The sequence below is a fragment of the Lupinus angustifolius genome, chromosome LG16 (assembly GCF_001865875.1).
Source record: "Lupinus angustifolius cultivar Tanjil chromosome LG16, LupAngTanjil_v1.0, whole genome shotgun sequence".
Taxonomy (NCBI): domain Eukaryota; kingdom Viridiplantae; phylum Streptophyta; class Magnoliopsida; order Fabales; family Fabaceae; genus Lupinus; species Lupinus angustifolius.
The window spans coordinates 16,472,886-16,484,460 of NC_032024.1; the positions used below are offsets into that span (position 1 = coordinate 16,472,886).

At 30.7% G+C, this 11,575-nt stretch overlaps 2 protein-coding genes across 6 annotated transcripts; both read right to left on the reverse strand.

The window, feature by feature from the left end:
• LOC109330027 (ADP-ribosylation factor) lies at window positions 935-3,920 on the reverse strand. Of its 4 annotated transcripts, XM_019563991.1 has the most exons (7): window positions 3,804-3,919; window positions 3,368-3,536; window positions 2,362-2,432; window positions 1,682-1,801; window positions 1,482-1,600; window positions 1,297-1,378; window positions 935-1,193 (listed from the first exon to the last, which is right to left on the reverse strand). In XM_019563991.1, exons 2-7 carry the CDS (start codon window positions 3,513-3,515, stop codon window positions 1,188-1,190), a joined length of 546 nt encoding a protein of 181 aa, XP_019419536.1. In that variant the 5' UTR covers window positions 3,516-3,536; window positions 3,804-3,919; the 3' UTR covers window positions 935-1,187. The 4 variants fall into 4 exon arrangements, with proteins under 4 accessions (XP_019419536.1, XP_019419533.1, XP_019419534.1 ...); XM_019563988.1 differs by lacking the exon at window positions 935-1,193 and having other exon boundaries at window positions 1,249-1,378; window positions 3,804-3,920; XM_019563989.1 differs by lacking the exon at window positions 935-1,193 and having other exon boundaries at window positions 1,249-1,378; window positions 3,368-3,528; window positions 3,803-3,918.
• On the reverse strand, window positions 5,057-9,362 carry LOC109330026 (glycogen synthase kinase-3 homolog MsK-3-like). 2 transcript variants are annotated; one of them, XM_019563987.1, is made up of 14 exons: window positions 9,196-9,362; window positions 8,690-8,812; window positions 8,580-8,656; window positions 8,371-8,463; window positions 8,229-8,288; window positions 7,562-7,834; window positions 7,343-7,417; window positions 6,771-6,827; window positions 6,540-6,680; window positions 6,400-6,450; window positions 6,028-6,123; window positions 5,858-5,941; window positions 5,499-5,601; window positions 5,057-5,404 (listed from the first exon to the last, which is right to left on the reverse strand). In XM_019563987.1, the coding sequence occupies exons 2-14, from the start codon at window positions 8,691-8,693 to the stop codon at window positions 5,322-5,324; spliced, it is 1,197 nt and encodes a 398-aa protein (XP_019419532.1). In that variant the 5' UTR covers window positions 8,694-8,812; window positions 9,196-9,362; the 3' UTR covers window positions 5,057-5,321. The 2 variants fall into 2 exon arrangements, with proteins under 2 accessions (XP_019419532.1, XP_019419531.1); XM_019563986.1 differs by having other exon boundaries at window positions 8,580-8,812.

An 11,575-nucleotide genomic window follows, 5' to 3' on the forward strand; every position in this document is an offset into this window, starting at 1 on the left:
TATAAATTTAATTTTTAATTAAATATTTTATATATATTTTATTTTTTAAAATTTTATATTTATATATTATATCTATACTACTATATAAAGTTAAAACACTACTAATAGAGCAGAGTATTTAAATGATTGAACATGCATAATTTATATTCCAAAATTGCCCTCTTTTATAGCATTTCCCTTGGAACTTATTTTTGTTTTGTGCTTATGTACTTACCTTTTTGAGTGATGAACTAATACATTTTGAGTTCGTGACTACTCTCCCTTACATGAATCAAACACTTAATCTTAAAAATTTAATGAAGTCTTATATCACTAGACTAACGTCATACTAGAAATCTGAACAATAAAGGATATTTTCACCTTCTTTGATACCCCTTTAAATTTATTCTATAATTATTGATCAAAATTTATTTTTATCACAATAACTATACAAGGATTTTCTGCCTATAAATTGGTACAACACTCACATACCAAATTCCAAAACTCCATCAAAAGCAAGAGTGAAGTATCATGGTCCCTTCTTTCACCCTTTCCCTTTGCTTGCATTGTTCCTTTCATTTGGTGTGTCTATTCAAGGAGAATTTTTCAATTATCTGACATTTGTTCAAAACACCCAAACCCTATCACTAGCATTGGTTACACCCTATTTCAGTACAAACATAAATAAATAACTTATGCTATAATCAAACATTATCTTAAGGTTTCATCTTCTAAAGGTAACAACTTACAAACACGGATTACTATGTTACTCATTTTAATTTGATTTTGGTTTATGAATTATGAATTTGTTCTAATTTTGTAGTAACAATTATAGATAATGGAACAAGAACTCTTTTCAGTACTTGGGGTTGGAAGGAGACAAAAACTCTTTTAGCTTTGATAAAAGTTTATTAATGATCTGGTGCACGAAATTCTCACCTAATGGAATCGTAAGTCACTAGTCAAACTTTTATTGTAACAAATCAATATGTAAAAATAATGTACTTTGTGGATTTTAGTTATACAAGGAGATTATTTTGAAATTAGAAAGTAGTTGTGTTCCTTTTCCAAAGAAAAATAGTACATGCTAGAGTAGATAAAATTCTAAACAGGGTAAACCCCACACTAAACATCTGAATTCATAATTGCTAAACTCCACTGAACTTCATGCAATCCATAACTAATAAGCTCTCACCAACTAATAATCTCTAAGCCTGCAATCACAAATTAAAAGGAAAATCAGTTCAAGACTAGGTGAAATCTGTCAACGTGTAACCAAAATCGTTAAGCGCTTAAAAACAATGGCAGTGTATAAACCTTGCTTGCGATGTTGTTTGAAAGCCAGTCAAGTCCTTCGTAAAGTCCTTCACCAGATGTGGCACAGGTGCTCTGGATATACCTGCACAAAAAGAGCGTGATAATCGATAGAGGGCGTAAGAGAGGGAGACGGGAGATAAAGTAGAGTAACAAAGTGTCGATATGAGAGTAATATCGAAGATTACCAGTGACGCTGACGAAGTGAATGAAGACCAAGCTTATCAGTTATTTCAGCAGCATTCATAGCATTAGGAAGATCTTGTTTGTTTGCAAAAACTAGAAGCACTGCATCTCTCAACTCATCCTGAAGATTATAGCCATAAAAATCAATAACAAGACAACTTCTCATATTAATTAACTCAGGAATCAAGATCTATTTTAGTACCTCATTCAACATCCTGTGCAGTTCATCTCTAGCTTCAACAACACGGTCCCGATCATTGCTATCAATCACAAAAATAAGTCCTTGCGTATTTTGAAAGTAATGTCTCCACAAAGGACGAATCTAGGAGGAAAAACATCATGGTCATTACTACATAAATAAAATTTGATTTTAAAAAACTTAGAGATAAGAAAATATAACAAGTGAAGATAAGATGATAATAAGCCATACAATGTCACTTGTATTAAAAATTAAAATACTGCTACACACTGTTCACTTTAAGTACAAAGCCCTAGTGGTTACAATGATATGGCACATTTTTGTTTGTTCAACTTCATAGTATAATTAAGTTGCTACAGTGATAAACTCTTTTAGTTTACAAAATTGAAATTTTTTATGAACAAGATGTATAACCAGCACTACTTACTTAAACATCATGGACTAGTTAATCATACACATCACCAAACAAAAAATAAATCTTGAATCATATCTGCATATTGTTACAGATCGGAGTACATATATCATATATGTGATTGCCTTGATCATGAAATTATGCCATTCTCTCAAATTATCAAAGGAACCCATAGCACAGTAGTTCAACCAATGATAAAGTTATATATATAAAATCAATATAAGCATTTTGGACTAGAGTGTTGATAAGTATTCCCTTAAGACAGATATACCTTGTCTTGGCCACCAACATCCCAGACAGTGAAGCTGATGTTCTTGTATTCCACAGTTTCCACATTAAACCCTAAATACATGACGCCAAATGATATACATTAGCCTTTGAAATGTGCGTTAAGAAAGGGTTCCCTCTAAAACATGGAGAGCTTAATGTTGACAAGGGGTTTCTAGAGTCTTAAAAAAATTATAGGTAGGTTCATATTTAAACAAAGAAAAAATCACCCTTTTGGCCTCTAAATTCATACAAACTCCCATCATATTAATCCCCGATTTTAGGAAATAATCATTTTAATCCTTGAAATAATAAACATCATTTATACTATATTAGTTCCTAAAATTATGATCCATTGGTAAGATACCTTAGATTCAGGGACTGATCAAATATGATGGTCCTTACAATTCTAGAAGATAAAAATGATAATATCCTAAAATTAAAAACAGATAGGTGCTCGCAGATCTAACAACTGATATGGTAGTTTGTCTTAAATAAAAGACTGGATACCTCGGTTATGAGGTCAATGTCAAAAAAGGACAAAGCTACCATTTTTTGATGTCTAAATTCGTAAGAACTCATCACATAGTTCCTGATTTCAGGAAATTATCATTTTAGTCCCTAAAATTATGAATATCAGTCATATCATATTAGCCTCTAAAATCATGATCCATCACCAAAATAGGTCCTTCGATTCAAGAACAAATAACTTCCGATCAAGTTTTTAAATCTGGGTCTGCGACTCCCGAAAAGCCCCTAATGTCAAGGTTTTGGGAGTCGTCGACACCATGCATCGCAACCACAATTGTATCCACAATAATCTCCAACGACCTCTCTCGGTTACAGGAGGCCACCGAAACCCTTTAATTACTTCGCATGCCTAACCCCATGACTCATCTCACTTATTTCGACCCCTCCAAATTGGCGATTCACGCTCCGCCGCGCCTTCCATTCTCTCTTCTCCAAAACTAAACAACACAAAATAACAAATGATTGAGGGATTTACATACCAATAGTGGGAATGGTGGTGACAATTTCTCCAAGCTTGAGCTTATAAAGAATGGTGGTTTTACCAGCAGCATCAAGACCCACCATAAGTATACGCATCTCTTTCTTCGCAAACAAACGACTAAACAGCTTCGTGAATGAGAGACCCATTTTCAACTATTCTCTATTCTCAATCAAAAAATCCATTAACACAAACATAAGTAACATTATTCAATTTTAACCCTAATTCATTAACAATTCAACAATGAGCAATAAAATCAAATTTCTCACATATCATTAGATCAAGAACAATGATAATAGCAAAACATAAATTAGAATTCAGATCAGAAACAATAAACAAAATGTTAAAATAAATAATTAAAAATGAGATCCAATATATAATAGTTGAATGAGAAAATGAGAAGAATAAGAAGAAATGAAAATAGAGAAGAACATGCCTGAGATCTATTCTTGTTGCAGAGGAAAGAGAGAAGGATCTGCTCTTCCTCAAATTTGTGGCATATTCAAGTATTATTTTCTCTTATTTATACCAATTCATGTGTCACACGTCATATTTTATTTTAATTTTAATTTTATTCTGTTATAAAATTTCTTTTTTGAGAGAAACTTTTTTTCATTAACAATTATGCATGTTGATTCAGTGATATAAGATTTCAATTGAATCGTCATATATCATATTAAGACATAATTCAATTGTCAGATCTATGAGACAACAAACACAACACTTATTCACCTATTTGGAGGAACATTATACATCAAAAGATATTAGTTGTTTAGCATAGGATAGGATGAAATTTTTTATTTGAATTTATTTTTTGGTACTACGAATTGTATCTCATTAGTGAGAAGGAACTATTGTCTTTCTTTGTTTATTTTTCATAAACTATTTTATTTTAAAACGTTGAAATTTTGGTATTTGTAGAGATGAAGAAAAAATATATATACATAGATGGTATAAGAGATTTTACATTGAAATTATTTAGAATGATGTAATATTTACAAAGATGTTAGAGCATACATAGATTATATTAGTGTATAAGTTTTATATATTATCTTTTTGTTATCTACCATTCATATTTAATAGTTACATTAGTTATTGACTCTTGAAAAATATAAATAAATAGTATATGATATATTGAATATGTATAAATTTTTAGATTAATAATGGATAGATATTACACTCATAGATTAATGAACTTATTTGAAAGATTTAAGTATCAATGTGCAAATGATCCAAAGTTGGACACGTTATATTGGAATTTTCCCTAATAATAATAAGGGACATCAACATTTGTTAATTATTGTTTCAGATTCAGAATTCTCTTCACAGCAGAAAACAACTACAATGTAATATAGATACTGTCCCACATCTATATCATCAAAGTGCAAAACATCTGAGACAGGGATCATAATCAAAATTCTATAGTTTAATTCTCATAATTCTTGTAATATCCAATAACTCTTAACCCTATGAGAATTAGATGGTACATCTCTTTTTATATTAATTTTATGATATTTTTTTATTACGAACTTGTTACATGTTATATGCATTATTATGGTGAATTCTGTGAGTCGTATGTAATGTAAATGAGAGAATTATGTAACTATAGTTTAAGGAATATCATAATAGAAAGTACCATCAAACTTTTCATAATAGAAAGTACCATCAAACTTTGAAGCAGACCCTATTGTTTCAGAGTGTGATAGTGATCAAACATATCATTTCAACAAATAATGGTTCTAGTTAATACAGTCTGTTAGTTAATCCAAAAGGAATATCATGTCGAAGCTTCTTCTCAAACAGCTTTTTACAGACGGAGACAAAATCGGAACATCGAGGGTGAGGGGGAATAACAAACCTATTTTTACTATTAACCACCTGAAAGATGATAGTACATACATTTCTACAGGTAAGAGAGAGTACATGAATATAAGTACTACATAAGGATGCATTCATTATGATGCAAATAAGGCACATTGCTTTCTTGCATGAGGTGGAGCCAGCTTCACCAGCATCTCAGCCGGAACTCCCTTAAGCTCTGCATAAGATCATCGGTAACATTATTAACAACCAAGAACTTCAATACTATGAGATAAAATAACATAATGTTTATTTGGAAATTAGTTAGTTACCGCTGGCTTTGAAGTTAAATAGCGGAGGAAGGAAACGCCCATTTGGCAACCGGGTATTTGGATCGCGAAGCTCGTCAAAGAATGGATGAACCAGAGCCTCCAACTGCATCGCACAATGTACAAATGATTTTAGTTTTAAGAGAATTCAATCAGAAATAGTTATAAACATATTATCGATAAATTCAGTCCTGAAATGGACCGGTTCGGCATGTCACATTTGTATCGGTTACTTATGCATGGCAGGTTAAGCTATACCAAGGACAATTTAAGATGAAGTACACATAACATGACAGTAAGATCGAATGCAGAAATAACGTGTTAAAAGCTTCACAGCATATTCAATAGAAATATGTTCCTACAGCTGTGCTTCGAAGATTTGGAGAGTATTGCAATAATCTTGAGACAAGATCCACGGCTTCGGGTGGCATCCTCTTATAAAAGATCTGATGATGAAGGATCATATATAGATAAATGTTCAGTGTACTAATCAATGTTGAAGGACAAAAAAACTAACATTAAAATACAATACCTTGTGCCATGGATGAGCTTTAATTTGAGGAAATTTGAACTCTGTGTAATTAGGATTCATACACTTGATTTCTTCCCTTGTCGGGGTACCTAAAACCTGCAAGTGAGTTCCACGGATCTTCATGATTAGTGAAAGACAAAATGCCATTAAACAAAGAATGAAGAAAGGTCACTTCATTATAAATATATTAAAGCTAAGTTAGTTACATAGTAAACATAGTCATTATACATTTTCGAAGTTCGAAGTTACATAGTAAACATAGTCATTATACATTTTCAAAGTTCGAAGTAAGGACCATTATGCAGAAACAGAGGACAGAATTTATCGGAAATACCGGATGTTTAAACTATTATACTTTAGAGCATATCTTACCTTGATAATTTCCACAAGCTGGTCTACTCCACTCTCACCAGGAAAGAGAGGCTGAAAGCAATTGAAATTCATTATTAGATTCCGTGCATTTAGAAATTCTAAATAAACCAGAACTGTAAATACTTAAGGAAACTAAATACCTGGCCAAGCAATAATTCACCAAGTACACAACCAGCTGACCAGATGTCAACGGCCGTAGTGTACTCGGTTGCACCGAATATAAGCTCGGGAGCTCTATAGTACCTAGAACATATGTAAGATATGTTTGGTTCTCCTTTTACCTGCAAAATATAAACAGCATTTGGTCATGAGTAAATATCAGATAGCCATTGAAAACAGACAGCAAGATCGCAGGTTATAAATAAACGAACCAAGACTTTAGCACTTCCAAAGTCACATATCTTCAGCTGGTGGGTGTGAGGATTCACCTGTTACGAGGAAAAAAAATCTCGAATGAGGTATTTAACACTAGAGATGAATTGAAAAAAACATCAAAAAGATATAGTATAAAATATTCCATTGTATAAGGATAGTGAGTTGAACTATAAATAAAGGGAAAAACCCAAAGAATCACACCAGACCGGCTGCACAAATTTCAGTCGATGATACAGCCATCATTTTATAAATGCTTTTTTTAAGTGAAAATATTCAAGAACTCTTCTTTAGATTTTGCAAATTCATGCTTGTAATACATACACTTCCCATTTTCTAAATTACCAACTACTTTTGTGAATTTGGTCTTATTCCATTTTGATTGACATTTTAAAAGATAAATGAACATTTATTTATTACATTTTTCTTCAATTATACCCTTACGAAATTATACAGAAGTTTCCAATATTTGCAACATCTATGAAACAACAGTAATATCATGAACAGTGCATTGATATTCACTTCAAACAGTATATAGAATTAAAAGAAACAAATTTCCATGAGAACATACCAGTAAATTTTGCGGTTTTATGTCCCTGTGACATACTCCAATAGTGTTGTGAAGATAAGCAAGTGCTCTGCATATCTACAAATTAAGAAAGAAAAGGGATGGTGAGAACCATAAAGGTGATATATACAATGAGTTTCATAAATTCTAGTTAAATCTTACAAGTTACAGAAGAAGAAAAAACCGATAAAATAAATTTTGATATAGTACATGGAAATATACCTGGTAAGAATAAAGTTTCACATAAATCAATGGCATCCTTTGATTCATTTTATTGTAGTGTCTGATCACCCGATTGACAGTCTCAGGAACATACTCAAGTACCAAGTTAAGATAAAGCTCATCTTTTTCAGTTGTTGAAAAGAAACAATGCTTCAATGACACAACATTCGGGTGGTCGAGAAGGCGCATGGTTTGCAATTCCCGGTTCTTGTACCTCTTATCTTGAAGTACCTTTTTTATAGCCACAGTTTCACCTGTCTCCAAGCACTTTGCCTGCGCAATAAAACCAGAACATATAAACATCAGTATCAAAGCAAAGCTTCAAACATACTCAATCAAAAGCAAGCAACTATTTAGATTGTGTTTGACATAGCTTATAATTGTATTTTTAGCATCCTTTTTAGATAAAGAATTTATTTTGTTGAAAAGCTTTATGTTTGGTGAAACACTTAAATTATAAAAGAAGCTTTTATTCTTGAAGAAGAAAAAAAACATTTTTCCAAAGCTTCTCTAAGGACGGTTGCTCTTTTCGGATTACTTAATGTCATTTTTCAGCAAACATACCCAGATTTGAATAATAACCATTCAGATAATAATCGATTACGATTACAATCTAATTTTTTTCAGCTATACCAAACAAAACGTAAGTAATATAAAAAGAACTAACCTGAAAAACTACACCAAAAGATCCATGTCCAACGACACGCTCGGCCATGTAACTTATTGTCTACAATCATGAAAAGAAACATTTAAGTCCGAAGACTACATAACATTGTTCGATTATCAACGGTAATAAATCATACACAAACCTGCTTGGGTTGTCCATTTTTACCACCAATGGTAGTAACAATTATATGTCCAGTTTCAGTCCCATTTCCATTTACCACAGTGTCTTCCATTTCCTGCATTTTATTCACCAAGTTTTGACATAAATAGACAGCAAATTTAACCATCCGCATCGGCTTCTTAAAAAACAAATCCAAACACGAAGTTAAAAAAGTCGAAAGTTCAATTTTACCTTGTCATCCCTGATTCTCATGTCATTCATTGCATCGGGTAACCTTTCAACACCAATTGAACTTGCATTTATATCTGTTAATCCAGAAGCAGGTACTACACCCGCTGATTCCATCAACTAAGAAAAAAAGGAATCAGGATCCTTTTTTCCCTTTTTTTCCAATGGTTTTGCTACCTCAAAAAACAAGTCTTCAAAAACCTTCAGATTCAAAATCAAATTTTGACACCTGGGTCCTGCAAAATAGATCAAATATCAGTAATTTCAAAACCCCAATAAGAGAAACACTCATAAATTAACTGAATAGTACCCAAAACCTACTTTCAGAGCAAAAATTGAAGAGAGATTTAAAAAAAAATGATTCCTTTTCTTAACCCAACTACCACCAAACTAAAACAACAGTGAAATCATGTTAAAGAAACAAACTTTGATAAAATTTCCAACACCCATTAGAAGTTAGAACCTGATTAAATTAAATTACTACCTTGAAAACGATTGGATCCACAAGTCAAAGCCTAACAATAATTGATTCTAACAATAATTGGTCACTTCATCAAATAGAAACAACACAAAAGTACATAAATAGAGATAGATCTTAAGAAGAAAAACAAAAACTCACCAATGCAAAATGAACTATGTTTGTTAAGATTAAGATCTATAGATATATTGAAGTGAAAAGAAGGAAGAAGTGGTTTGAGTAAAGTGTGTATGGTATCTCTTTCTGAAATGGAAAAGAGACAAAAGAAGGAAGAGGATTATGACAAATGAGAAAAATAATAATAATTGAAACAAAGTGTTATGTGTTATGTTTTGTTTGGTTATTGGTTTGTGATAACATTGAGTCAACACAATAACAAAAATCAATGCATTACTTTTTTATTTTATGCTTTTCAATCAATGAATCAATTTCTTTCTTTATTTACTCTCTTTTTCTTTTTGACCATTCACTTTTCCTACACTTCCAACCCAAACCAATTCTTTATTTTAATAATATATTTATTTACTTAGACTATATATCTAGCATTAGATATTAACCAATGCAATTAATAAGGAATCCACTTATTACCACTAGAAAATCACTTTAAACCTAGCTTTCAAGTAAGAATTTTTTTGTTGAAAAATGTATAAATATTCATAGAAGGTTAGTTTGTATGATGAGATTTTGAAACTAAGTCACATAAGTCATTCATAACTACCACGAAGACGTTAGTTTAGCGGTGTAAACATTATTGTAAAAATTGGTTTGTGTCGTCCAGTTCAATCGATAAACCAGTGAACTAGTCTCTATATCAATATTGGTTAAAATTGGCTAAACTGGTTATACCAGCCGGTTTTTAATTGAATCATACCGGTCATACCAGGTTTTTATTTAAAATTAATTTTTTAATAAAAATAAAAAATATTGTTTTTTAGTGATTTTTCAACATTAATGTTAATATTATATAAGTATATCTAATTTTGCTGGTATGCAGTTTAATTAGTGATCATCGTTTAAACCGCTATATCACTATACAACACCCCAACTAGTGACGATTCTAAGACCCGGGAGGAGGGTGTGCGACCTATATTAAAAATTTAAATAACAAAAATCATACAATTTTTAACTACCACTAAGCATTAATTTCCAATTTCTTATTTTGCTCTTAACAATTTTTAATTTCTAAAAAACACATATAATCAAAGGTAATTATCATTAACAAAATAATCATCTATCCCACTTTAAATTGGATATTACCATAAATATAAAAAACTATAACATAAAATACATATTCGATACAAAAAACATTCTAATTCTCTATATAAAAATATGAAAACATTAATATGAAAATCACCAAAATTTAAATATAACTATTCAAATAAATTACACGCTCCATATAAATTAATGTTAGAGTTGTTAAACATTTATTGCTTAATACAAGTCAATAAGGAGTCATTCATGCATGCATATCCCATTCAACCATGCAACCTATTTTTCGTAATCTTCCTAGCTGAAAACTATTTTTCTGCGGTTATTGTTGCAACATCTAAAATCATTGCAAACAAAATAAAATATAATAGAAATAATGAAATTATAAATTATAAACATGGCATCGGTCCCTGATCCTAACCGGTTTGATAATTGATACGGTATTAATAACATTGGATGTAAGGCTCTGTTAGATCCAATGGTAACAAAAATGTCAAATGTTCAATTCTTGTGAGCAACACTTGTTAAAGAGACAATCATATATTTCAAAAGATATAAGTTCTTTACCTAGTATAGAGTGGGGACCCCGTCAACTTTGAAATACCCTTTGTAATAACAAAAAAAAAATAACTCATCCACAACACTCTATAAATTAGTTTTTAAAATATAATAGCAAACTTTTATTGAGGGATAACATAATAAATTATAGATATTCATAACTACAAAAAATGATGTTTGGTGTGAGGGAGTGATGATATTTATGAATAAACCAAAAAATGAGTTTGATTCTTATTATATGTAATGTAATATGATAATCGTTCTACAAATAAAAGTCATATACATATGTCTTGAAAATGATTTGATTTTGAATGTCAATTCAGGGACATTCTTAATACAAACAAAACAAAGTTTGAGATTATTAACTTATTTGAAATATTTTTTTATGTGTATTAAAATTGTATATAATTCATAAAAGTTAATTAGATAAATAATTAAATACATTATTTTCAGATTCAACATGAATATCTTTAAAAACTTTACCATTAAATGAATTCCATTTTATTGATATGATTTAGGTTGACTCTTTTGATTGAATAAAAAAACTTATTCATCATGATTTTATTTGAATCACTTTGGTTTATACATAACATATATTCTCTTATGGATTTGTTCAAGTCAAAGTCAAACATGTTTGATTTGGTGACTTTCCTATATTCACTAGTTTAGATTTTTTGACAGGGCAATTGGTTATTTCTATTTATAATTTCAATCTGCAACCATTTTTATAATCTTTTTTGGTGTTTTATTATTA

Bases quoted from the DNA above. Each gene is read 5' to 3' on its own strand.
- LOC109330027 (XM_019563988.1), bottom strand. From the start codon at position 3,515: ATGGGTCTCTCATTCACGAAGCTGTTTAGTCGTTTGTTTGCGAAGAAA. The intron at 1,601-1,681 runs GTACTAAAATAG...TATAATCTTCAG, and splicing joins TGCACAGGATGTTGAATGAG to GATGAGTTGAGAGATGCAGT. The intron at 1,379-1,481 runs GTAATCTTCGAT...CTTTTTGTGCAG, and splicing joins TCACTTCGTCAGCGTCACTG to GTATATCCAGAGCACCTGTG.
- LOC109330026 (XM_019563986.1), bottom strand. From the start codon at position 8,693: ATGGAATCAGCGGGTGTAGTACCTGCTTCTGGATTAACAGATATAAAT. The intron at 8,464-8,579 runs GTAAAATTGAAC...AATAAAATGCAG, and splicing joins TGAGAATCAGGGATGACAAG to GAAATGGAAGACACTGTGGT. The intron at 6,124-6,399 runs GTAAGATATGCT...ACTCACTTGCAG, and splicing joins AGCTTGTGGAAATTATCAAG to GTTTTAGGTACCCCGACAAG.